Source organism: Phacochoerus africanus, chromosome 1, assembly GCF_016906955.1.
Source record: "Phacochoerus africanus isolate WHEZ1 chromosome 1, ROS_Pafr_v1, whole genome shotgun sequence".
NCBI lineage: Eukaryota > Metazoa > Chordata > Mammalia > Artiodactyla > Suidae > Phacochoerus > Phacochoerus africanus.
Genome location: NC_062544.1, coordinates 54,364,126 through 54,387,997, shown reverse-complemented (window position 1 = coordinate 54,387,997; position 23,872 = coordinate 54,364,126). Strand labels below are relative to the sequence as shown.

Below are 23,872 nucleotides of genomic sequence, written 5' to 3'. Positions count from 1 at the left end.
GAGAGTGGATAAGAGATAAGATACTAGGGTTGGAATTCTCAAAATTCACAGTTCAAGCAAAAAAAGAAGGACCAGCAAAGATGACTGAGAAGCAGAGAAAGAAAGGAAGGAGGAAATTCAGGAGTGTGTCTGATTTCAGAGAAGCCTAGAGAGGAGTCAATCATAAAGAGAATGACCATGTACTGAATACGTGAGTGAGATCTATCAGCGTGTAGGTCATTGGTGACACTGGCCAAAACAGTATATTCTTGGAATGGTGGGAATGGAAGCCAGAATGAAGAGTAAAGTAGAAGTAAGGAAGCAGGGACCATGAATGCTGACACCTCATATGGGAAGTTTCTCGATGAACACCTGAGAGAAATGAGAAGATTACTGGGCAGGAATATAAGATCAAGTGGTAGCTGACATAGATGTCAAACACAACATGTTCAAACTGAACTCATCATCATCTCCTATTCTGAATTTACTCTACCCTTATGCCCCCGACTTAAAGAACAGCATCACCAAGTCATTAAGAGAATCCTGAAGCCATTCTTGCCTATGCTTTTCCCTGCCCTAGATAACATTAGTTTGCAATCCTCTAATTCAATTTCTTTAACCCACTGTCTTTGCTCTTATTTACTGTAGGTCCTCAGTCTCCCAAGACTGTCATTTCAATTAACCAGTCTTCCTGAGACCAGTCTTGCCTAACTCCAATCCATTTTCTACTCTATCTCAGAAAAAAATTTCCAAATACATTTTTGATAAGTTCGCCTCCTGATAAAAATAATTCAATAGCTCCTGGTTACCTTCAGGACACTCAAGTTCAAGCCTCTTACATTTTGCTAGGCACCCAACAGACATTCTCTGCTCCAAAGTCCCCATTCACCTCTAGACACTCCTTTCACCTGACTTTGTACATTATGCTCCTCTAGGTTCTACTGAATTATTTTCCATACTCCAAAGGGATTTTTTTCTTGGCTTTGTACATTTTGATCCCTACAACTGCAACACTGTTCTGTCTCTAATTCAGTTAATTCCCATTTGTCTGTCTGTCTTTTTTTTTTTTGTAGTTTATATATTTTTAAATATTTTTATTTTTTCCATTATAGCTGGTTTACAGTGTTGTCAATTTTCTACTGTACATCAAAGTGACCCAGCCACACACATATATACACATTCTTTTTCTCACATTATATCCTTCATCATGCTCCATCACAAGTGACTGGATATAGTTCCCAGTGCCATTCAGCAGGATCTCATTGCTTATCCACTCCAAATGCAAGAGTTTGCCTCTATTAACCCTGGATTCCCAGTCCATCCCATTTGTCTTTCATGACTGTTCTGATGCCATCTCCTCCCAGAAAATCTTCTCAAACATGCTTTAATTCTTCCATTCTCCCATTTAGTTAAATGCCCTCCTTTTATATCATCCAATGAACACTCTAAACAGCACTCTTTATCAAGACAGCTTCCTTCTTTGTGTCACCCCACACAAGATGCTTATGTAGTATTTTCTTTGTGGCATCAATGCCTAGCAACACACTAAATAAATGTTCAGTGAGTAAAAATAAATAGAAGAAATTAATATATTAAGCTAATTTAGATGACAAAGCAGAATATAAACAACAAATGGCAAATGATCCTGAACATAATTTTATCTTTGCTGAATCGCAGAACTTTTAGCTTTTATGCAGCTTTAACTTTTAATAATTTTTCCTGGAGTTCCCGTCGTGGCTCAGTGGTTAACGAATCCGACTACGAACCATGAGGTTTCGGGTTCGATCCCTGGCCTCACTCAGTGGGTTAAGGATCCCGCATTGCTGTGGCTCTGGCGTAGGCCAGTGGCTACAGCTCCGATTCAACCCCTAGCCTGGGAACCTCCATATGCTGCGGGAGCGGCCCAAGAAATGGCAAAAAGACCAAAAAAAAAAATTACAAAAAATAATTTTTCCTGTTTATCTAAATTCTTGATGAAAGGAAAGTTGCACAGGCGTTTCCATTACAGTGCAACGGGATCAGAGGCATCTCTGGAGCTCTGGGACACAGGTTCAATTCCTGGCTGGTCACAGTGGGTAATAGATCCAGCATCGACACAGCTGCCATGTAGGTCGCAACTGTGGCTCAGATGTGATCCCTAGCCTAGGAACTCCAAATGCTGAGGGGCAGTCATAAAAAAGAAAAAAAAAGTTTGTACATTAAACTCAAAAGCTCAAAACTTCATTCTAAATATAGTTGATTCCCATTCTCGGTAGTTATATTCTATAAAGTAACCACAAAGACTGAATTAGTGAATACTGAATCATTGCCACTAGGGTTCAGCAAGGCTCTGGTCACACCATTTTTATCAACTGATGAACATATAACTCTATTTTACGTGTGCTTCTGTTACAAAAGACATCTTATTTAATATATATTGCTGATTCACTAACACTGAACTCCTGGCCAGCACCACTGTAACTCAGGCCTGGATGAAGATACCTAAGGCACATCACAGCCTTCTCCTTAGCAACACTAGCCAGCACGTCTGCACTATGCTTGAAGGGCATTTTAAACAGCAAAATCACCAACAAAGAGCACAAAAATGTGGAAAACATAATATTAAACAGTCCACAGAGAGGATGCTTGTCTTCAGTATGAGAGCTGAAATAAGAAAAAGGAGGGAGCATCACCTTGTTTGACTCAGCTGGGAACACACATAACTGGTAACTCAAACATTTCACAGCTCAGCGCATATATGCTAATGATATATGTGAAAAGCACCAGAATATTGATTTGGGGGTAACAACAAATGCAGAACCCATGAATGACTATGTGTAAGAAGAAATGTTACAGCAGTCTGTCAATGTCAAATAAAATATAACTAAACACTAATGATCATTTTTTATGATTTTTATTTTTTCCATTAGAGCTGATTTGCAGTGTTCTGTCAATTTCTACTGTACAGAAAAGTGATCCAGCATATATATTCTTTTTTCACATTATGCTCCATTATATTGCATCACAAGTGACTGGATATAATTCCCTGTGCTATACAGCAGGATCTCATTGTTTATCCACTCCAAAGTCAATAGTCTGCATCTAATAACCCCAGACTCCCAGTTCATCCACTCCCTCCCTCTCCCCCTTGGCAACCGCAAGTCTGTTCTCCAAGTCCATGAGTTTCTTTTCTTCCACTAATATCATGATAGAGTTCTATCATACAGTTTTATGTGCTCATATGGAAATACCAGAATGAATTTAAAAGCTATTCCTATACATTTACACTGCAGTAAATCTGTAGCTAACATTAAGATTCATCAATTTCCTTATTAAAAATGATATTGTCGAGAACATTAAGGTTTTCACCTTATTTTACATTTTTTCTAAGATTTACAATAATTGCTCCCCAAAAATGTTTAATGATAGAAATAACCTTTCTGGTTTAGTTTAGATTTTGTTATTGGAAGTGACTTACCTTTGTTCCATATATAATATTTGAAATTAAAGTTTACCTCCTTGATTTTGTGGGAGATTTCATAGAAAAATCATAATGATATTGAAAGTAGTTTTAGACAGATTGGACTCAAAATCATTTGATTTCCAATATAGGTAGATAGGTTCCAACTTTTAGATAATATTTAATTTCCTGAATTAAACTCCGCCCAAATCTCTATAAATTATTTTGGTTTCTCTGTCTAGAATTTAGAATAAACATTCTTTTTTTTTTCCTTTGGCCACACCCATAGCATGTGAAAGTTCCAAGGCCAGGGATCAAACCTATGCCACTTTGCCAGATCCTTATCCCACTGAGCCACCAGGAAACTCCCTAGGATAACACTGAGAAGAAAGCAAGGAGAAAATAATGTGCATTTACATACAATAAGCACTCATGTTAAGGAACCTAATTTAAGATAGGAACCAACTTCAGATAAGCTCAAAAAGAAAGAAAAAAAGATGCAAAAACAATGAGAGAGAAAAAATACACCTCCTAACTGCATAGTCTCTCAATTTAAGGAAAGGGGATCTAGATCAGGAAGAAGTATTGAGACGATGCTCAGACGAGAGTCCCAGTATGTTTTTACTAGGTAAGAGCAAGGGAAAACTACACAAACACACTTTAAAAATTAATACTAAACTGCTCTGAATTTTAGTGACACTCATTGAAATTATGTGGACAGAGGATTAGGTTAAGTCATAAAATTCACTTTCAGTAATAATTTAAACTATTTACTTACACAAAAGAACAAACATGTCTTTAAAAATTCTAATTTATTACAGACAAGAACAAACAATTTATGGCAGATCAATTCACTCTGGAAATGGTAGGAAGGAGCTCTGAAATTACATGAAGGTGGAAACACACTGAATAAAGGTCATTTTCCAAAGCAAATTAAAACAACAATGCCAACTTCTAACTAGTACAGGACATTTCTGAGTTGCGATTATAATTGAAAGCAATTACTCTGCTCTACTCCTTGCTACACTAGACAATGAGAATTTTCTGAAAATCTTCTAAAAAGTTGTAATTTTAATATCCAAACTTTTAACTTCAGATACAAGTCATTTAAAATATTTTACCACCTATATTACTCTTTCATTAAGCATACATGTCACAAAATAAAATTCACAGGAAATTTATTCCAGTACAATTTGGATCAAGTAAAAATATTTATAAATAAATGGGCAGGACTATTGCCAGTTCCCTTATTTTAATGATAAGTATGAAAAAATCCAATATAGGCATAATAAATAGAACTCCCTTCACCTGGATGAACACACCCACTTCTCTTCTTGCCTCCTCAGAAAAGCCTTCTGTGACGCCTTATCAAAATCATTCCAGTGAATATTGGCTCATGGAATCCTGTTATTTACCTTTGCAGAATTACTGGAAATTCTACAAAGGTAAATAAGAAATAACTTACATTTATTTCTGTGTTTATTTAAACTAAAAGCTCTATGGAGACAGGGCAACAGGTACTGTGCTCACCAAGTTATATGTGGCTGTGGCACCTAACACAGGGTGAACTGGGGCAACATGGAATGGCCCCTGACCAGAAAATAGTGGCCACTGCCTAATCCAAACTTTTAAATTCCACAATTTAAAATGCAGTCTTAAAGGTCCTTATCCATTTCAGCATATTTGGAAAATCTAGTAATAAGAATAAAGTATACTTTTGTCCTAAAAAAGACACAAAATGAAAAACTTTGGAAATATGCTATATTCTATCTTCTCCCTCTGGAAAATTAAATTATTCCTTCATAATAATCCTTAAACTCATGATTTCCTAGTAGAGTACATTATATTCCATAGGATTTAACAGAAGCAAATTTATTTCCTACAGTCTTAGCCTATCTGCCCAACCTTTTTCTCCTATTCCCCACCACACCTCTGCTTTACTCAGCTGCACCTTCACCCTGTCTCTACCCAAATATCACTCTTTTGTTCATGGGGTTCCTCAGTGTCCCAGTTCCAGTTCCTCCCCTTCTCATCCAGTCAAAGGCTCTCTCTCCTCTAAGACCAAGTTAAAATCCCCTTTTCTCATGAAGATAATGGGTATCACTTAACTGATCGCACAGGAACACTTATAAGTGAAGGTACTTTATGTTTCACATAGTGCTTCCCATACAGTTACTTAACATAAAATTATTTTCACAAAGTTAATTCACTTAGTCCTCATGAAAGTCCTATAAAATTAAAAAAATTTTTTTAATCTTTTTTAGGGCCACACCCTCGGCATATGGAGGATCCCAGGCTAGGAGTCAAATCAGAGCTATAGCCACCGCACAGCGGCTATGCCACAGCCACAGCAATGCCAGATCCAAACCACGTCTGCTACACACACCACAACGCCAGATCCTTAACCTGTGGAGTGAGGCCAGGGATTGAACCTGCATCCTCATGGATGTTAGTCAAATTTGTTTCCGCTGAGCCACAACGGGAACTCCAAAAGTCCTATACAATTGGCATTACTTCTTGTCATTTTTCTGACAAGGAAACAAATGTAGAGAGCAGCTACAGGACTAGTCCAAAGGCACATGGTACTCATCCTACAAAAACCAGGATTTGAAGCTGGCTCTTATAACCACATGACCAATGCTTTCTCCAACTACCCTGATGTTCTTTTCATTTAGTTTTTCTCTAATTTTTCCATGTGTTTTTATCTTCTCATTACTAATGAGTTCAGGGACCAAAGGGTTGCACTTGCTTATATTCTCTACAAGACCCAGAACATGGCCAGGCACTTAGAAGGTGCTAGTGTCACAGATTCTACCTGTCTCACTTGTATTACTTTCTTCAAGGGAAGTCTTGGAAAGCAGCAGAGAGAAGCAAGGAAGACATGAGGAGCTAGCATGCCAACAATAAATCAAAAAAAAAAAAAAGGGAAAGAAGTAAAAACAAATCCTACCCTAAGACAAAAGTAGCAAAAACCTTAATTCTTAGTTTGTTTCATCTCACTATTCCAGGTAAAGAAATTACAAAAAAAAAAAAAAAAAGGCTATGGAAAAGGAAACATGGGTAGAAAGAATCAAAAGTTTATTAGAATTCTAGACATAGCAGGGTACTTTAAGACACTAGGATGTCTGAAGTCTCAGGAGTCATTGTGGTTTTTGAAGAAGGGCCACAGTCAGCCTGAATATTTTAGGGTTTATGGACCATACAGTCTCTGTCATGACTACCCAATTCTGCTGTAGCACAAAATAAGCCACAGACAGGAGTTCCCTGGTGGCCCAGCTGTTAAGGATCCAGTATTGTCACTGATGCAGCTCTGGTTTGATGTCCAGCTTGGGAACTTACGCACATGGGCATGGCCAAAAAAAAAAAAAAAAATCTGCCACAGACAACAGACAAACAAATATACATTTTGTGTTCCAATAAAACTTATTTATAAAAACAGTCTGTGGTGTGCCAACTCCTATTCTATTTAGCCCAGCCACCATTAAACTTTGCCACATTTGTCAAATGTTCTTTTTACTTTCAGTCCTATTTTCTACCTAACTCAACCAGGGGCAGTTATGATCCCTTGGAAGGTGTTTACGGCAATTTCTGGAGGCCTTTTTGGTTGTCATTAAGACTTGGAGACACTAGTGACAGGGGATCAGGGATACTACCATTCCACAAAGCAAAAGGCAAGCCTGGGCAACAAGAAACTGTCCTGCCCCAAATGCCAATAGCATCATTACTAAGGATGGCCCAACCCATCCACCCCCAAAAGCTGCTTATGCACCTAAGTTGTCCCAAAATATCAAATAAAACGAGAAGTTTAAGATGACACTGACCATCACTAGGTCTGTTTTTTTTCTCTTTTCATTAGCCAGGCATGCAAATATGCACATACATACACACATGCACACACGCAAACACGGACATACAGATTTGAGGAAAAAAGAAAAATGTCCTTTCCCCAGTTGCACTGCTTTGATTTTGAAAACATAGCCACTGCTGTCAGCAGAGACACTGCCAAATGAAATGTGCTTTGTACGTAGCCCAAGGTACATGAAGGTTTAAAGGAACAGGTGAGCTGCTTTCCCCTGGCTAAAGAGAAGCAAGAACTGGTGGGCATTCACTTCACTGCTGTCAGCTTGTCTGATTCTTTTCCTCCCTCATTTCTCTCTTTGATTTACCTCTCCTGGCCTACAAAGAAAAGGTGGCTCCACCTAGTTCCTCCATTTCTGGATCATAGGAAACTTGGCACCTAGTAAATCAAGGGTCTCTCATAATCTCCACAGCCTATCTCTTAATTCAACTTTGGTTTGGAACAGGCTGAACTGACACAGCCCGATTGCAGCTGCTGGATAGGAAGCATTAAAAGATAAAAACTTGGTTTGAAGTCACTATGGTTAATAAGTGACCAAAGTCGGACTCAGCCAGTTTAAAGACAACCTTAACAGTATGCAACTGAACTAGCACAAAGAAGGAAGCAGAGTGAATAGTTCCAAGGACTGCACAAGGGCAGGGTAAGATAATACCCTACACTGAGGTAAAGAACAGCTGGTGACCAAGCCACATAAGTCAGCACATTTATTTACCAGACAGAAATATCAAAGTGTTTAGCCCTCTTTGCTCCCAATTAGATTGGTAATTTACTATAGCATCAAGTTTAATGAGCTATATAGTTACCAACTTATTTATTTCATCAATATTTACTGAACATGAGAGCAGAATACTACTCTGGGCCAGGTACTATTCTAGGTACTGAGGATGTAGCATTCAGAAGATAAAAAAGGGTGCTAGTATTCTTCTAAAGCTTACATCCTAAGAATGTATATGTGTGGGAAGAAGGCAGAGGAAGACAAACGTTTAAGTTAAAACATGGGTAAGTGCCATGATGAAAAACACATGGAGGGATGTGATGGGGTGACCAAGTGGCTATTCAGGATGCACGGTCAGGAAAAGTGTCTCTGGGAAGGCACCTGAGCTGAGAGCCGAATGACAAATAGTGGGCAGCCAATGGAAAATCTAGAGAAGTTCATACCAAACAAAAGAAGAGCCCAAGGTTTGAGGAAAGGAAAGAAAACCAGCATGGTTATAAGAGGAGGAAGGGGGTGAGAGGTAGTCCAAAGCCATGATCACGGAACTAGTAGGTCATGGTTATGAGTGTGGACTTAACTATATGAGTGATGGGGAATTCATCAAGTTTCCATGCAACACAGAGACATGAACTGATTCATATTCTGAAAAGATTAGGCAGGTCCAGAGGAGGAGGGGTATAAGGATGAGCATTGGGAGACCTGTTAGTTAGGAGACTACCAGAGAAACCTAGGCAAGAGATGACAGTAGATGAGACTAGGATGACAGCAATGAAAACAGAAGGGAGGATACAAGTGATTTGGAATTTGTTAAAAAGTCAACTCAGAGTTCCCTTGTGGTGTAAGGATCCAGCATTGTCATTGCAGCAGCTTGGGTCGCTACTATGGCACGGGTTCCATCCCTGGCCCAGGAACTTACACAGGCTGCAGACGCAGCAAAAAAAAAAAAAAAAAAAAAAAAGTAAAGTCATCTCAACTTGGATTGGATATGAGGAGTGAAAAAAAAAAAAGAAAGGAATTCAAGATGATGTCTTAGCTTATATTACCTGGGAAATAAAGCTTGAGCACTAAGCTTAAGCTTATAGGCTAACTCTTTGTTGGGGGTATGATCCAAGGGAAGTAAGAGAAAGGAAAAAAAAAAGGAAAAATGAGGCAGGAAGGAGGGAGAATAAATACAAGGCATATGTTAGGCTGACAACAGTTTCAAAAACAAACACAGATGATTGCTAATTTTGTAGAACTCTTTCAGAGACAGTATGAACTTCTTTGTATTGGAAACAATCCAGTAGGGAAAGGAAAAAGAAAATATCTACAGCCTCCCTTCCATCAGTCAACGTTGGCCCCATAAGGCTTTAACCCACTCACACTTCTGGATGTGTGACCCAGTCCCTCTAGAGCATCTATAGCTCTGACATAGCCAGAGTCGAGGTGTGGGAATCTTTCATTATGAGTTAGCACCAACATGGGGACTCCCTGGTCTGTGATGATAGCAGCTGCCAGGACCTTATGGTAGTAAGAATGTTTGTAATAATCTATAATGAAAAATAATCTGGGAAAAAATATATGTAACTGAATCACTTTGCTGTATACCTGAAATTAACACAGTATCATCAATCTATTACACTTCAGTTTTTAAAAAAATATTAAAAAGAAGATTATCATGAGCTGTCCAAGGGGCAGAGATGTGGAGGTGAGGGGCTGGTGATTAGCTCTGGACTGGCACATAAACCAGCAGAGAGGACTCTTGGCCTTGGGGCTTAAGTAAATGGACAAACGGTGGCACCTTTTATCACTGACATGGGCAAGACTGGGAAGGACCAGATGTTGGGAAGAAAAATCAAGAGTTCTGATCAGTACACATTAAGTGTGACATACTAATTAGACATTTAAGTGGGGATAAAGCAAGCACAGGAGACATAAGAGTTGGAACTGAGGTGGGAGGACAGCACTGCAGCATATGTTTGGTAGTTACTGGCACAGACATACTACTGAAAGCAAGAGACAAGATACATTTAAGAAGGGCAAGAGTGTATACAGAAAAAAGCATTGTCTAAATATTGTGGCCCACCAATATTTATGAAATGAGAAAAAAAAAAGAGCAAGCAAAGAGGATTAACAAGCAGTGGACACTGAGACAAAAGAAAATACATGAGACTGGTGCTAAGGATTCACACACAGTATATTTAGGAAAGGAGGGCTCAGCTATGCTGAATGATGGTACCGTGAATGAGAACTGAGACCAGGTGACTGGGTTTGACAACACGGAGGTCATCAATACTCTCTACAAGGGTGGTTTCAGAGGACTAGTGCAGACAGAAACCGACTGAAATGGACTGAGAGGATGATTCATCAAGACATGGAGTGTGTAGTGAAGGGGGGCACTGAGAACGGTAGGATGTGTGGAGTCTTTTTTTTTTTCCTCTTTTTGCAATTTCTTGGGCTGCTCCCACGGCATATGGAGGTTCCCAGGCTAGGGGTTGAATCGGAGCTGTAGCCATCGGAGCTGTAGCGGCCGGCCTACGCCACAGCAATGCAGGATCCAAGCTGCGTCTGCAACCTAAGGATCCGGCAGCTCATGGCAATGCCGGATCCTTAACCCACTGAGCAAGGCTAGGGACTGAACCCGCAACCTCATCATTCCTAGTCGGATTGGTTAACCACTGAGCCACGACAGGAACTCCAAGGGAAGGTTTTTAAATGAGTGCTGTCAGGGTATGTTAATGTACCAGTGAGAGGAAGCTGGGCCAGGGGGAGGCAATATACAGGTAGGGGAATAGGAGGCAGAAACTATGAGGTATAAATATAAAGTAAGCTACAAGGGAATATTGCATAACATAGGGAATATAGCCATTATTTTATAATAACTATAAATGAATCACTGTTATACACCTGTATCTTATACAATATTGCACATCAACTACACTTCAATTAAAAATACAAGGCTAAAAAAAAGAGCAAGAAAGAATGATGACATCAAAATGAAAGGAGATTTTAAGAACAATATTCCTGAAAAGGCAAGAAAGGATATAGAGTTCCCGTCATGGCTCAGTGGTTAATGACTCTGACTAGGAACCATGAGGTTGCAGGTTCGATCCCTGGCCTCACTCAGTGGGTTAAGGATCCAGCATTGCCGTGAGCTGTGGTGTAGGTTGCAGAGGCGTCTTGGATCCCACGTTGCTGAGACTCTGGTGTAGACCGGCGGCTACAGGTCCAATTTGACCCCTAGCCTGGGAACCTCAATATGCCATGGGAGCGGCCCAAGAAATGGCAAAAAGACAAAAAAAAAAAAGATAAGGTCTAGTGGAGGGGTGGGTTTTGATAAAAACAGGGGCACTTCATTACAACATTGTGAAAGCAGATGGCTTGAATGCAAACACACTCAGATTAGAAGATGTGGTGGTAAGAAAAAAAAAGGCATTCTACACTGACTCCATCTATCTCTTCCACAGAACATGAGGCAAGATCACTGCCATTAAAATATACCCAGACTATCACTCAACACAATGTGTTTCACACAGCCAGATCACTACAAGTTCACTTTGTAGATATGCTTTTCTAGACAAGAGACAAAATTCATGGTAAACTCAATTATATTCCTGCTCCACACACATACATATTAATTCTCAAAAGGAAACATCAGACCACTTCGCTACCCAATCAAGTATCACCACCTAGTGGTTGAAACCTTAAAAGCCAACATATCAAAGTTGGGACCCACATTGTGATTCTTAAAAAGATATACCTTAGGTAATAATAACTCTAGGAAAAGATGTCTGAACAAAATAATTTATAAAAAAACTTTAACAGTACCTGATATATACCAATCACTCATAAAAATCTTAAATTATCTAAAGTATATTTATTGAGGAAGTTTTCTTGAGGTTCAAAATCCAGCATTCCCACAGCTGTGGCACAAGTGGCGACTGCAGCCCAGGTTCAATCCTTGGCCCAAGGAACATCCACATGCCAAAGATGTGCCCCACCCCACCCCACTCCCTGCCGCAAAAAAAGTAAATTTAGGAGTTCCCGTTGTGACTCAGTGGAAATCTATCTGACTAGCATCCATGAGGACGCAGGTTCGATCCCTGGCTTAGTGGGTTAAGGAACCAGCATTGCCGAGAACTGTGGTGTAGGTTGCAGACTCAGCTTGGATCCAGCACTGCTGTGGCTGCAGAATAGGCCAGCAACTACAGCTCCGACTTGACCCCCAGCCTGGGAACTTCCACATGCTGCAGTTTGGCCCTAAAAAGACCAAAAAAAAAAAAAAAGGGACATTTACTGAGTGCTTACGGAGTAGGTATTAGGTGGCATGCTAAGCTCCTTTACATGGACTTGCTCTTTAATCCCATAATAGTCTATGAGGTAAGCGCCACCATTTTACATTGAAGGAAACTAGAAACTGACACTTAAAAGGTTGCCCCAAATTTATACAAATACAAATGATAAAGCTAGGATATGAACAGAATGAAAATGACTTCAAAATCCACACCTGTAATCACTAGACTCACTCTACTATAAGGCACCAACATTACTTAGGGTTTGGGTAGAAAAGTAAACCAGTCTTTGGTTAGAAAGAATCATAAAAACTATACAAGGCAGAACTTCAGAATTTAAAAAACATTCCACTGCAAACCAAGTTTTCTAAGACTATAGATGGCTACTCATGAAGGAAACTGGATGGCAGGAGACTGGTGCTCAAGAACTGTGCCCCCTTTGGAGGAAGAATGACATTAATGCACTTGGTTCACATGCTATATTCAATGTGCTCAAACAAAGCTGTTAGATGGCCAAATAAAACTAAATGAGAAGATCTTGAGGCTAAAAAGAAGAAAATCACAAGGCAAAAGAATGTATCCCAGAAAGCAGAAGGAGCTCCCTCCTTTCCATCCATCAACCTTCCTCCCTCCTGCCTTCTCTAGCAATTCCTCCAGAGGCATCCCGACTTTTCCACCTTCTCTAAGGATCATCACGCATTCCAAGTTCAAAGCTGTTCCATATTTTGTTGCTTAATCCTCACCATCATAGGTTACAGGGAAAGGAATGAGACTAAGTGTCATACTCTCAAGCAGGAAGAAGGTAGGAAAATTCTGTTCCCTAAGGCCCTGTGTGGTGGGAATCGGAGATAAAATATGTTCTCAGAATACTATGTTCTAATCTGGAGTGGAAAATGTATATTCCTATAGATACAATGCAATATATAGCAGTTAATGTACAAAAACTTACTTAGCCATAATATAGAACGACAAGGCAGCCTTATAAATATTCAATAAGTATTTACTGAGGGCCTGGTAGGTGCCACAAATTGTTCTAAGAGCTGAAGATAGAGTCCAAAAGTTTGTCCAGACAACGTCCCTACATTCCTGGAGCTGACGTTTCTACAGAAGAGAGAGAGGAGTTCCCACTGTGGCCCAACAGGATTGGGGCATCTCTGGAGCACTGGGACCCAATTCGATCCCTGGCCCAGGAACTCCATATGCTGTGGGGTGGCCAAAAAAGAAAAAAAAAAAAAAAAGAAGAAGAAGAAGAGAGACAACAAGCAGGCATATAAGATAATTTCAAAAAGGGAAACCTACTGAAAGAAAATTTAAAAGGCCAATGTGATGGAGAAAGAGGGGATGCAGCGGTGCTACTTCACAAACTGGGGAGCCAGGGAGGGGCTCACTGAGAAGAGCACACGTGAGCAGAGATCTGAAGGACAAGACGATAGACAACCAGAAAAACAGGAAATAAGAGCTTTTCAGACAGAGTCACAAGACAAAGTTGTCCAATAGGGCTGTATTCAAAGCTCTTCAAAGGGCAGGCCAGTGTGGCTAAAAACAGTGAAAATGAGGATGGTTTAAGATGAAGCTGATTTGGAAGACAGGGACTGAGTTTTATTTTTTATTTTTATTTATTTTTATTTTTTGTCTTTTAGGGCTGCACCTGCAGTATATGGAGGTTCCCGGGTTAAGGTTCAAATCGGAGCTGTAGCTGCCAGCCTACGCCACAGCCACGACAAGGTGGGATCCTTAACCCACTGAGTGAGGCCAGGGATCGAACCTGCATCCTCATGGATGCTAGTCAGATTCATTTCCACTAGGCCATGACAGGAACTCCTTATTTTTAATTTAACTTCACTATTCTTCCTTGTATTATTTTCTATTCCTCACATATTACTCTCAATCAAGTTTACTGTTCTCTCAGTTAATTTCAGACAAGACTATGCAGCAAATAACTAACTTTACTGAAAAATAAAAACAAAATAAATTACCACACACAAAAAAAATTAATGTTCTCTTAGATATTTTTAAACTATTATTTCCATTTATTTTTGGCTTAGAGTAGCTGAACCACTCATTTCTACCAGATTCCTTTAATTCTGTTATCTTCTAAAGCTGTGCATACATTTCTCCAAAACAAATGCTAAAGAGCTAAAAAAAACTTAATCATCTCACAGTGTTGTCCATTCAAATAAAGCATTCAATCCAGCTGACTTCAGTGAAATGATTCAATGTTTTGACATGCAGGCCAAAAAAAAAAAAAAACACACAACAAGAGTTATTTTGTTTATCCACAAAGATGATATCTCTCATCTACCAGAGGAAATTCAAAGGGGATCCCATGGCAATAACTGAATAGCTTTTCCATTCTACACACTAGTGTGGTCTAGAAAAACAGATAAAAACAACAAAGTTAATGAACTTTTAACAGGCACTTACAGGAATTTCTAAAGATGTTTTATGGATGTTCTGAAAATGATTTCATAAATGTGGAAAATTTAGTTGGTTTTCCTCTGACTAAGACAGAATGGCCAATTTTGCAAAGTTCTACAGGAGAAAAATCTTTGTGCCTAAAACATCACAAATGAGAATTCGTAGTCTAACTTGAGGCTGTTAAGCTGCTTACTGTCCTTGACTCTGATTTAGTTTCTACCTCGCACTCTCAATTTGAGGTGCTATTATAGTTTAAGCATTATTTCACATTTGGTTTCTTTTTCTTTTTTCTTTTTTTTGTCTTTTTAGGGCCGCACCCAGAGTATATGGACGTTCCCAGGCTAGGGGTCGAAGCAGAGTTACAGCTACCAACCTAGGCCACAGCCACGTGGGATCCAAGCTGTGTCTGCAACCTTCACCACAGCTTATAGCAACACTGGATCCTTAACCCCTGAGTGAGGCCAGGGATCAAACCCTCATCCTCATGGATACTAGCTGGGTTCGTTAACCACTGAGGCATGACGGGAACTCCAAGCATTATTTTATGTTTTATATTAAAATACATTAATATGATTAGTCCCAGAATCAAAAACAATTATATGCCTAGAAAAAAAATGCTGGTTCCTCAATTTTTTTTTTTTTTTTTAATTTTCCCACTGTACAGCAAGGGGGTCAGGTTACCCTTACATGTATACATTACAATTACATTTTTCCCCCAGCCTTTCTTCTGTTGCAACATGAGTATCTAGACATAGTTCTCAATGCTATTCAGCAGGATCTCCTTGTAAATCTATTCTAAGTGGTGTCTGATAAGCCCAAGCTCCCAATCCCTCCCACTCCCTCCCCCTCCCATCAGGCAGCCACAAGTCTCTTCTCCAAGTCCATGATTTTCTTTTCTAGGGAGATGTTCATTTGTGCTGGATATTAGATTCCAGTTATAAGTGATATCATATGGTATTTGTCTTTGTCTTTCTGGCTTATTTCACTCAGTATGAGATTCTCTAGCTCCATCCATGTTGCTGCAAATGGCATTATGTCATTCTTTTTTATGGCTGAGTAGTATTCCATTGTGTATATATACCACCTCTTCCGAATCCAATCATCTGTCGATGGACATTTGGGTTGTTTCTGTGTCTTGGCTATTGTGAATAGTGCTGCAATGAACACGCGGGTGCATATGTCTCTTTTAAGTAGAGTTTTGTCCGGGTAGATGCCCAAGAGTGGGATTGCGGGGTCATATGGAAGTTCTATATATAGATTTCTAAGGTATCTCCAAACTGTTCTCCGTAGTGGCTGTACCAGTTTACATTCCTACCAACAGTGTAGGAGGGTTCCCTTTTCTCCACACCCCCTCCAGCACTTGTTATTTGTGGATTTATTAATGATGGCCATTCTGTGGTTCTTCAGCTTTAACTCATTATGACAAAAATGATAAACAAGGAATCTGGAGCTCCCATCGTGGCTCAGTGGTTAACGAATCCGACTAGGAACCATGAGGTTGTGGGTTTGATCCCTGGCCTTGCTCAGTGGGTTGAGGATCCAGCATTGCTGTGAGCTGTGGTGTAAGTCACAGATGAGGCTCGGATCCTGTGTTGCCATGGCTCTGGCGTAGGCCTGTGGCTACAGCTCCGACTGGACCCCTAGCCTGGGAACCTCCATATGCCGTGGGTGCGGTCCTATAAAATACAAAAAATAAAAATAAATAAATAAATAAGCAAGGAATCTTATAACCATCCTTACCAACAGAAAAGCAAAGGAAAAAAAAGAACAAAGAAAAGAAAAAAAGTGCTCTTGCTCAGCACTACTTCTTTCAATCTTTCAAACTCCTCAACACCATACAAAATAACCAGTCAAAGGCACACAGGTCTGACTTTAGATCTCTGGATGATCTGAGGAGTATTCTACCCTACCAAAGACCAAAACTGTTCTCTGTAAGAAAACTCTAAAAGCATACCTTTTATTTTCAGCCAAATTGGCTCCTTCGTCCTTCAGCTGTTTACTTTTCTCAGCACAGCTTTCAAGGAGAATTTCTTTCCTCCGTTTAACAGCGTGAAGCCAGTTCCCTTCATCATTCTCAACTGCATCCTTCTCATCAGCAGCTTCAGCTTCAAACTGCTGGGAAGTGACCTTTGAGACCTTCTCACCAATCTTCCTTTTCCATCCGAAGGAAGCCATTCTGGAAAATTGCAAAGAAAGAGCTTTAAATTTCACACGTGGCCCTTTATAGAAGTAATTCAACAAATAGGTAAAGAAAAGATAATTGGATAATTGGATTAGACTATCACTATTTTTTAACCCTTAATTAAATAGTGGATCTAGGCAATAATCATTGAAGGCTGTAAACATCATAAAGACACAATATGTATCTCCTGATGGAAGGGACATAGCACCCATGAAGTACTCTTGCCAAAAATTAATGCTCAGGAATTCCCGTCGTGGCTCAGTGGTTAATGAATCCGACTAGGAACCATGACATTGTGAGTTCGATCCCTGGCCTCACTCAGTGGGTTAAGGATCCAGCATTGCCGTGAGCTGTGGTGTAGGTCGCAGATGCAGCTCGGATCCTGCATTGCTGTGGCTCTGGAGTAGGCCGGTGGCTACAGCTCCAATTAGACCCCTAGCCTGGGAACCTCCATATGCCGCAGGTGCAGCCCTAGGAAAGCCAAAAAGCCAAAAAGCCAAAAAAAAAAAAAAAAAATTAATGCTCAATCAGATCAAGCCTTTACCAGCTTACAAGACATGTGGGATTCAGATGAGCATGCTAAATAATGTCAGAGACACAGACAGCAAGAAACAGAAACTAAAGAAAAATAAAACTGGCTTCTTCAAGAAAAAAGGAAAGTTGGGAGATAACCCTTGATTAAGAGAGACTTAAGAGACATACTAACCAAATATAAGCTTGTTTAGCTACGATTCAAGCCACCCAACAGGGAGGACGTCTTTACGAAATAATAAGGGTAAATCAGAACAGTGATTTGTAAGAAATTCCTGGGAGTCCCCATGTGGCACAGTGGGTTAAGGTCTGGCTTTGTGCAGCTGTGGCAGAGGCTGCAACTGCAGCCTGGGTTCAAGCCGTGGCCCAGGAACTTCCACATGCCATAGGTACAGCCACAAAGAAAAAAAAAAAATTCCTGCTATTTTTTAAAGTATGAGAGTAGTATTGCGACTGTTTACAAAAAAGAACACTTATCTTTTAGGCATACACAGTAAACTATTTTACACGAAATTATATGATACTAGGAAGTGTTTCAAAGTAATCAGTGGGAATGGTAGGTGCAAGAGAAGAGCTATGCTAGAGAATCAGGACCATGCCAAACTCATTCCCAGACCCATTATAATATGGGAGAGTGAGTTTCCTATGTTTGAAGATGACTACAAGTAAATTAGGGAAAGAACCAAGAAATGGGTGAAAATCCAAGTGTGGTTACTATGGAACAGAAGTCCAGAGGCAAAAGAGAACAACATGAGAGAATGGATCATTAGGAAGATATCACAAGATATTAAAATAAATCAAGATAAGAAAGAAGTCTTGGAGATCCCACTGTGGCTCAGCAGTTAAGAAACCCAAGTAGTTATCTGTGAGGAGGCAGGTTTGATCCCTGGCCTCGCTCAGTGGGTTAAGGATCCAGCATTGCCATGAGCTGCAGCTGCAGTGTAGGTCACAGACCTGACTCAGATCTGGCACTGCTATGGATGTGGTGTAGGCCGGCAGCTGCACCTCCAATTGGTACCCCAGCCTAGGGACTTCCATATGCTATGGGTGGGGCCCTAAAAAGCAAATAAGGAAAAAAAAAGAAAAAAGAAAAGAAAAAAAGAAAGAAGTCTTGGAGTTCCCACTGTGGCACAGTGGGTTAAGGACCTGGTATTGCCGCAGCTGTGATGTTGGCTGCAACTGCACTTCAGATTGTATCCCTGGCCTAAGAACTTCCACGTGCCGCAGGTGCAGCCAAAAGGAAAAAAAGAAAAAAAGTCTTGTATTGACGACTATCCCTAAAGATGACAAGAATGATTAAATTTTCAGGGGTTCTCATTGTGGTGCAATGGGATCAGCAGTGTCTCTGCAGCACCAGGATGCAGGTTGAAAGATCTGGCCCAGCACAGTGGGTTGAAAGATCTGGCACCGTCCCAGTTGCAGCACAGTCACAACTGCAGGTCGGATCTGATCCTGAGAACTCCATATGCTTCTGGGAAGCCAAAAAGCGGGGGAAAAAAAGGAATGATTACGTTTTCTGACTTTAAGTTCCCAAATGGAACTTTGCTTCTGAATCAGCAATGCAAAGGACCCAGTAGAACCCTAATAATATAGATGGAAATCTGGTGTGTTTACTAAAGGCAAATTACATTAGAAACCATTGATCATGTCTGTAGATTATTGGGAGCAAGCATTATGATGAGTAGTAAAGGGACAGACCCATGTGTATTATTTTTTTAATTAAAAGGTCATTCACGTTCCCATTATTCCTCCCCCATCCTCCAACCTAAACCATTACTATAAATGCTGAGGACACGTGTAGGTTAAGGCCCCAGATGGTTCTCAACCATGTTCGGAAACCCTACATACACCAATGCCTCAGGTGTTTCTGCCTTTCTCCTCCACAAATCCTTTTAGATCTAGAAATCAGAGGCTGGAGAGGTCAGGACAAAAAGAGGTTACAGGGGTCTAAGAGGCCCGATCACTAACAACTGACAAGTTTAGCCTTGAAGAGAGGGACAAGAATACATCTCTCTCAGATGAGAGTTAAAGGGAGTTCCCTGTTGGCTCAGTGAGTTAAGGACCTGGCATTGTCACTGCTGTGCCTTGGGTCACTGCGAGGGCACAGGTTCGATCCTTGGCCTGGGAACTTCCACGTGCCTAGGGCATGGCTAAAAAAAAAATATATATATATATATATTTTTTTTCTAAAAAGAAAAAAAAATATATTCTCTGACATCAACCATACAAATGTTTTCTTAGGTCAGACTCCAAAGGCAACAGAAATAAAAGCAAAATTAAACCAATCGGACCTAATTAAACTGGCAAACTTTTGCACAGCAAAGGAAACCATAAAAAAAACAAAAAGACAACCTATGGAATGGAAGAAAAATAGTTTTAAACAATGCAACTGACAAGGGCTTAATCTCTAAAATACACAAACAACATATACAACCCAACAGCAAAAAAATCAACAACCCATTTGAAAAATGGGCAAAAGACCTGAATAGACATTTCTTCAAAGAATATATACAGATGGCCAAAAGACACATGAAAAAATGCTCAACATCACTAATTATTAGAGAAATGCAAATCAAACCTATTATGAGGTACACCTCCCACCTGTCAGAATGGCCATCATTAACAAGTCAACAAATAAGAAATGCTGGAAAGGGTGTGGAGAAAAGGGAACCCTCCAGCACTGTTTGTGAGAATGTAAATTGGTACAACCACTATGGAAAACAGTATGGAGGTACCTCAGAAAACTAAATAAAGAACTACCATATGACCCAGCAATCCCACTCTTGGGCATATACGGAGACAAAACTTTCCTTGAAAAAGATACATGCACCCATAAGTTCACTGTAGCACTATTCACAATAGCCAAGACATGCAAACAACCTAAATGTCCACTGACAGATGAATGGATTAAGAAGATGTGGTGTGTGCATATATATATATATATACATACACACACACGCACACACACACAATGGAATACTACTCAGCAATATAAAGAGTAAAATAATGCCATTTGCAGCAACATGGATGAAACTAGAGAATCTCATATTTAAGTGAAGTCAGAAAGAGAAAGACAAATACCGTATGATATCACTTATATCTGGAATCAAATATACACCACAAATGAACCTTTCCACAGAAAAGAAACTCATGGACTTGGAGAACAGACTTACGCTTGCCAAAGGAGAGGGGAAGGGGGAAGGAGTGGGATGGATTGGGAGTCTGGGGTTAATAGATGCAAATTACTGCCTTTGGAGTGGATAAGCAATGAGATCCTGCTGTATAGGATACAGGAAACTATATCTAGTCACTTATGATGGTACATGATGGAAGATAATGTGAGAAAAAGAAAGTATATATATATGTGTGTGTGTGCATGTGACTGGGTCACTGCTGTACAGTAGAAATTGACAGAACACTTTAAATCAACTATAACGGAAAAAATAAAACTCATTAAAAAAAATAAAATAACATTTGGGGGGAAAAAAAAGGAGTAAAGAATCAAGGACTCCGAGTTCCCGTCGTGGCGCAGTGGTTAACGAATCTGACTAGGAACCATGAGGTCACGGGTTCGGTCCCTGCCCTTGCTCAGTGGGTTAAGGATCCGGCGTTGCCGTGAGCTGTGGTGTAGGTTGCAGACGCGGCTCGGATCCCGCGTTGCTGTGGCTCTGGCGTAGGCCGGTGGCTACAGCTCCGATTGGACCCCTAGCCTGGGAACCTCCATATGCCGCAGGAGCGGCCCAAGAAATAGCTAAAAAGACCAAAAAAAAAAAAAAAAAAAATCAAGGACTCACTGAGGTTAAAAAGCAGCAATCTTATGGAGTTCCCATCGCGGCACCTCGGAAACAAATCGACTAGGAACCATGAGGTTTTGGCTTCTATCCCTGACCTTGTTCAGTGGGTTAAGGATCTGGCTTTGCTTTGAGCTATGATGTAGGGGCAGAAATGGCTCGGATCTGGCGTTGCTGTGGTTGTGGCATAGGCCGGCAGCTGTAGCTCAATTACACCCCTAACCTAGGAACCTCCATATACCATGGGTTCAGCCCTAAAAAAAAAAAAAAAAAAAGCAGCAATCTTCTATTACCAAAGCCATTAGTACAATTTAATATTGTCTCCAAACTGTCTAGAGACCAGAAGAGTATAGTCAACACAATACAGGATAAGTGCCTACCAGAGAGTAAACAAAGGAAGCTATGATATGAGAAAAAAACCTTGGAAGTTTCTAGAAGCCCTTAAGTTTCATGAATAAAATTTAGCCCCTGGGGAGTTACTGCTATGGTGCAGAGAGTTAAGGCTACAGGGTTGCAGCAGCTGTGAGAGGTCGAAGCTACAGCTAAGATTCCATCAAGGGCTGAGAACTTCCATATGCCGCAGATGCCACCAAAAAAAAAAAAAAAAAAAAAGCCCACCCACCGTAAAGGTGAGTGCATGTATGCAAAAAGTCCTTCCACCTAGGAAAATCTTAACAGCTGGAGTTGATTCGGATATCTTAAACAGTATCAGTTTATTGTTCGTCTAAAGCTATCTGAACGTGAAATTAAAACTTAAGGCTTTCCTAAATTTATACAGTTGGATGGGCAAGGTGCCAACATCCTAGCCTTTACATTTTCCCTCCAGGATAAGGAATCATATGGGTAAGTTATAATCATATGGACTTTATGTTAAACTCATAAAACAACACAAATTTCTTCTTCACTTATTTATTTGGTGTTTTGAGGGCCGCACCCGCGGCATATGGAGGTTCTCAGGCTGGGGGTCGAATCCGAGCTGTAGCTGTTGGCCTAAGCTCCAGCCACAGCAACGCGCCATATCCGAGCAGAATCTGTGACCTACCCCACAGCTCACCGCAACGCCAGATCCTTAACCCACTGAGCGAGGCCAGTGATCCAACCCGTGTCCTCATGGATACTAGCCTGGTTAGTTAACCACTGAGCCACGACGGTAGCTCCACAAATTTCTTCTACACGGAATTGTAATAAAGGAATGCCACGAAAATTCTAAATAACGATGCTGCCATCGAAATTCTTTTGTTGATACAATGAACCCTAGGATAGTCACTCAAAGACTGTGGACGCCTTGACATTTTACCCTGCCACAGGCTAGGGAAGGCTTCTCTCCAAGGCATCGGTGGGTGCAGCCCTCAAGGCCAGAAACCTGAGAAACACAATCAGGTAGTCAAAACAGCATCCTTCCGGATAAGAGCTGGGTTCAGAGATGAGGAATTCTTGAAAGGATTTGCCCGAAAATGTTACCGCAAAACAGAAACTAGTATTAGCGACTTCCCATTTATTTTGCATAACAATTAAAATGTGCGAAGTTCATAAAGGCTGGGTAGGACGTCACCTGCGAGTTCACAGCCCCGCCCTCAGCCGCGGGAACCTTCCTCCCAGGGTGCAAAGCAAACTCGCTTCCCGCCCCTCCCACCGCTCAGGGCAGGTCAAACCCCCGCCACCCGCCTCGGAAGCCGCCCTCGGCGCGGGCGCAAGGGAGAACGGGACACCCAGACTTGCTGGTCCCTAAAGACCAACCTTAGCGTCCCGGTTCTGCCACACCCGCGGTGGGTCTCAACTCCGACTTCTGAAGCTCTTTCCCCCCGTTACCCCAAGACCCACCAGCCTCGTTTCCTCCTCTTCCTGGGGCTTCCACCACGGACCGGGTAGTCCGTGCTACCTAATGATCGCTCTCCTGTCTCGTATTTACATTCTGCTTGCCCTTTGCCCACCGGAAACGGAAATTATGCCCGACCTCCTACCTGCTTGCCTTTGGTGGCGGGACTTCTAAAAAAGGGGGCACGCCGACCTGGGGTGTCCGAACTGTCCAGAGAAAGGAGCAGGCAAGCCGAGACTCTGCGCCTTTCTCAGCCGCAGCCTTTTCCTTGGGACCACAAATCCCAGAAGACACTGCGGCCGCACCGACCCCATGACCCTCCGCGGCTGGTATGCAGGGAGCGCCCTCTAGCGGTAAACGAGGGCCTACAACGCAGTAGTGCAGGAAACCAGCTGCGCAAGCTGAGTGTGCGCGCGGAGAGAACAGCCCTGGCGGTACCGGGCGACCCATGCAGTCAGCAGACAAGGCGCATGAGAACAGTTTAGGGGAGGGTGCTTTACAGACTAAGTTGATGAGGTCGGTCAGTCGCAGAGGACAGAAAATAAATAAATGGAGACACGTAACTCAGGGAAGTGTTTAGGAAATTGAAAAATGAAGATCGTCGATCTCAATGTCTGTGCAAAGGAAGATCATTTTTCTAGACCTGATTTTCTCAACTTCAAAGCTGCAACATTTCGAACTGAATAATTATTTGTTGGGAAAAGGGGGGCTCTCCCGTGCGCTGCAGGGTTTTAAGGGCACCCGCCGTCTCTACCCATTAGATGCCATTAGCATCCACTATCACCCCTTCATTTGTGACACCAAAAATGCTTCCCTCCACACGTTGGCAAATGTCCCTGGCAGAAAGATGGGTCCTCCATCTCTGCCCCAT

The 23,872-nt window shown here is 41.1% G+C and overlaps 1 protein-coding gene across 2 annotated transcripts in view; it reads right to left on the bottom strand.

Annotated features, from left to right (window-relative positions):
* The window catches only part of TTC33 (tetratricopeptide repeat domain 33), a 39,760-nt gene extending 16,435 nt beyond the window's left edge, over positions 1-23,325 (bottom strand). The window contains exons 1-2 of one of the 2 annotated variants that reach the window (XM_047766582.1): positions 23,147-23,325; positions 16,636-16,857 (exon numbers count right to left, since the gene is read on the bottom strand). In XM_047766582.1, coding sequence (XP_047622538.1) covers positions 16,636-16,856 — 221 coding nt within the window. In that variant the 5' untranslated portion in view covers position 16,857; positions 23,147-23,325. Of the gene's footprint in view, positions 1-16,635; positions 16,858-22,922; positions 23,123-23,146 lie in introns of those variants that run through there. The other variant, XM_047766592.1, reaches the window with a different exon arrangement.
* Between the last annotated feature and the right edge of the window lie 547 nt (positions 23,326-23,872).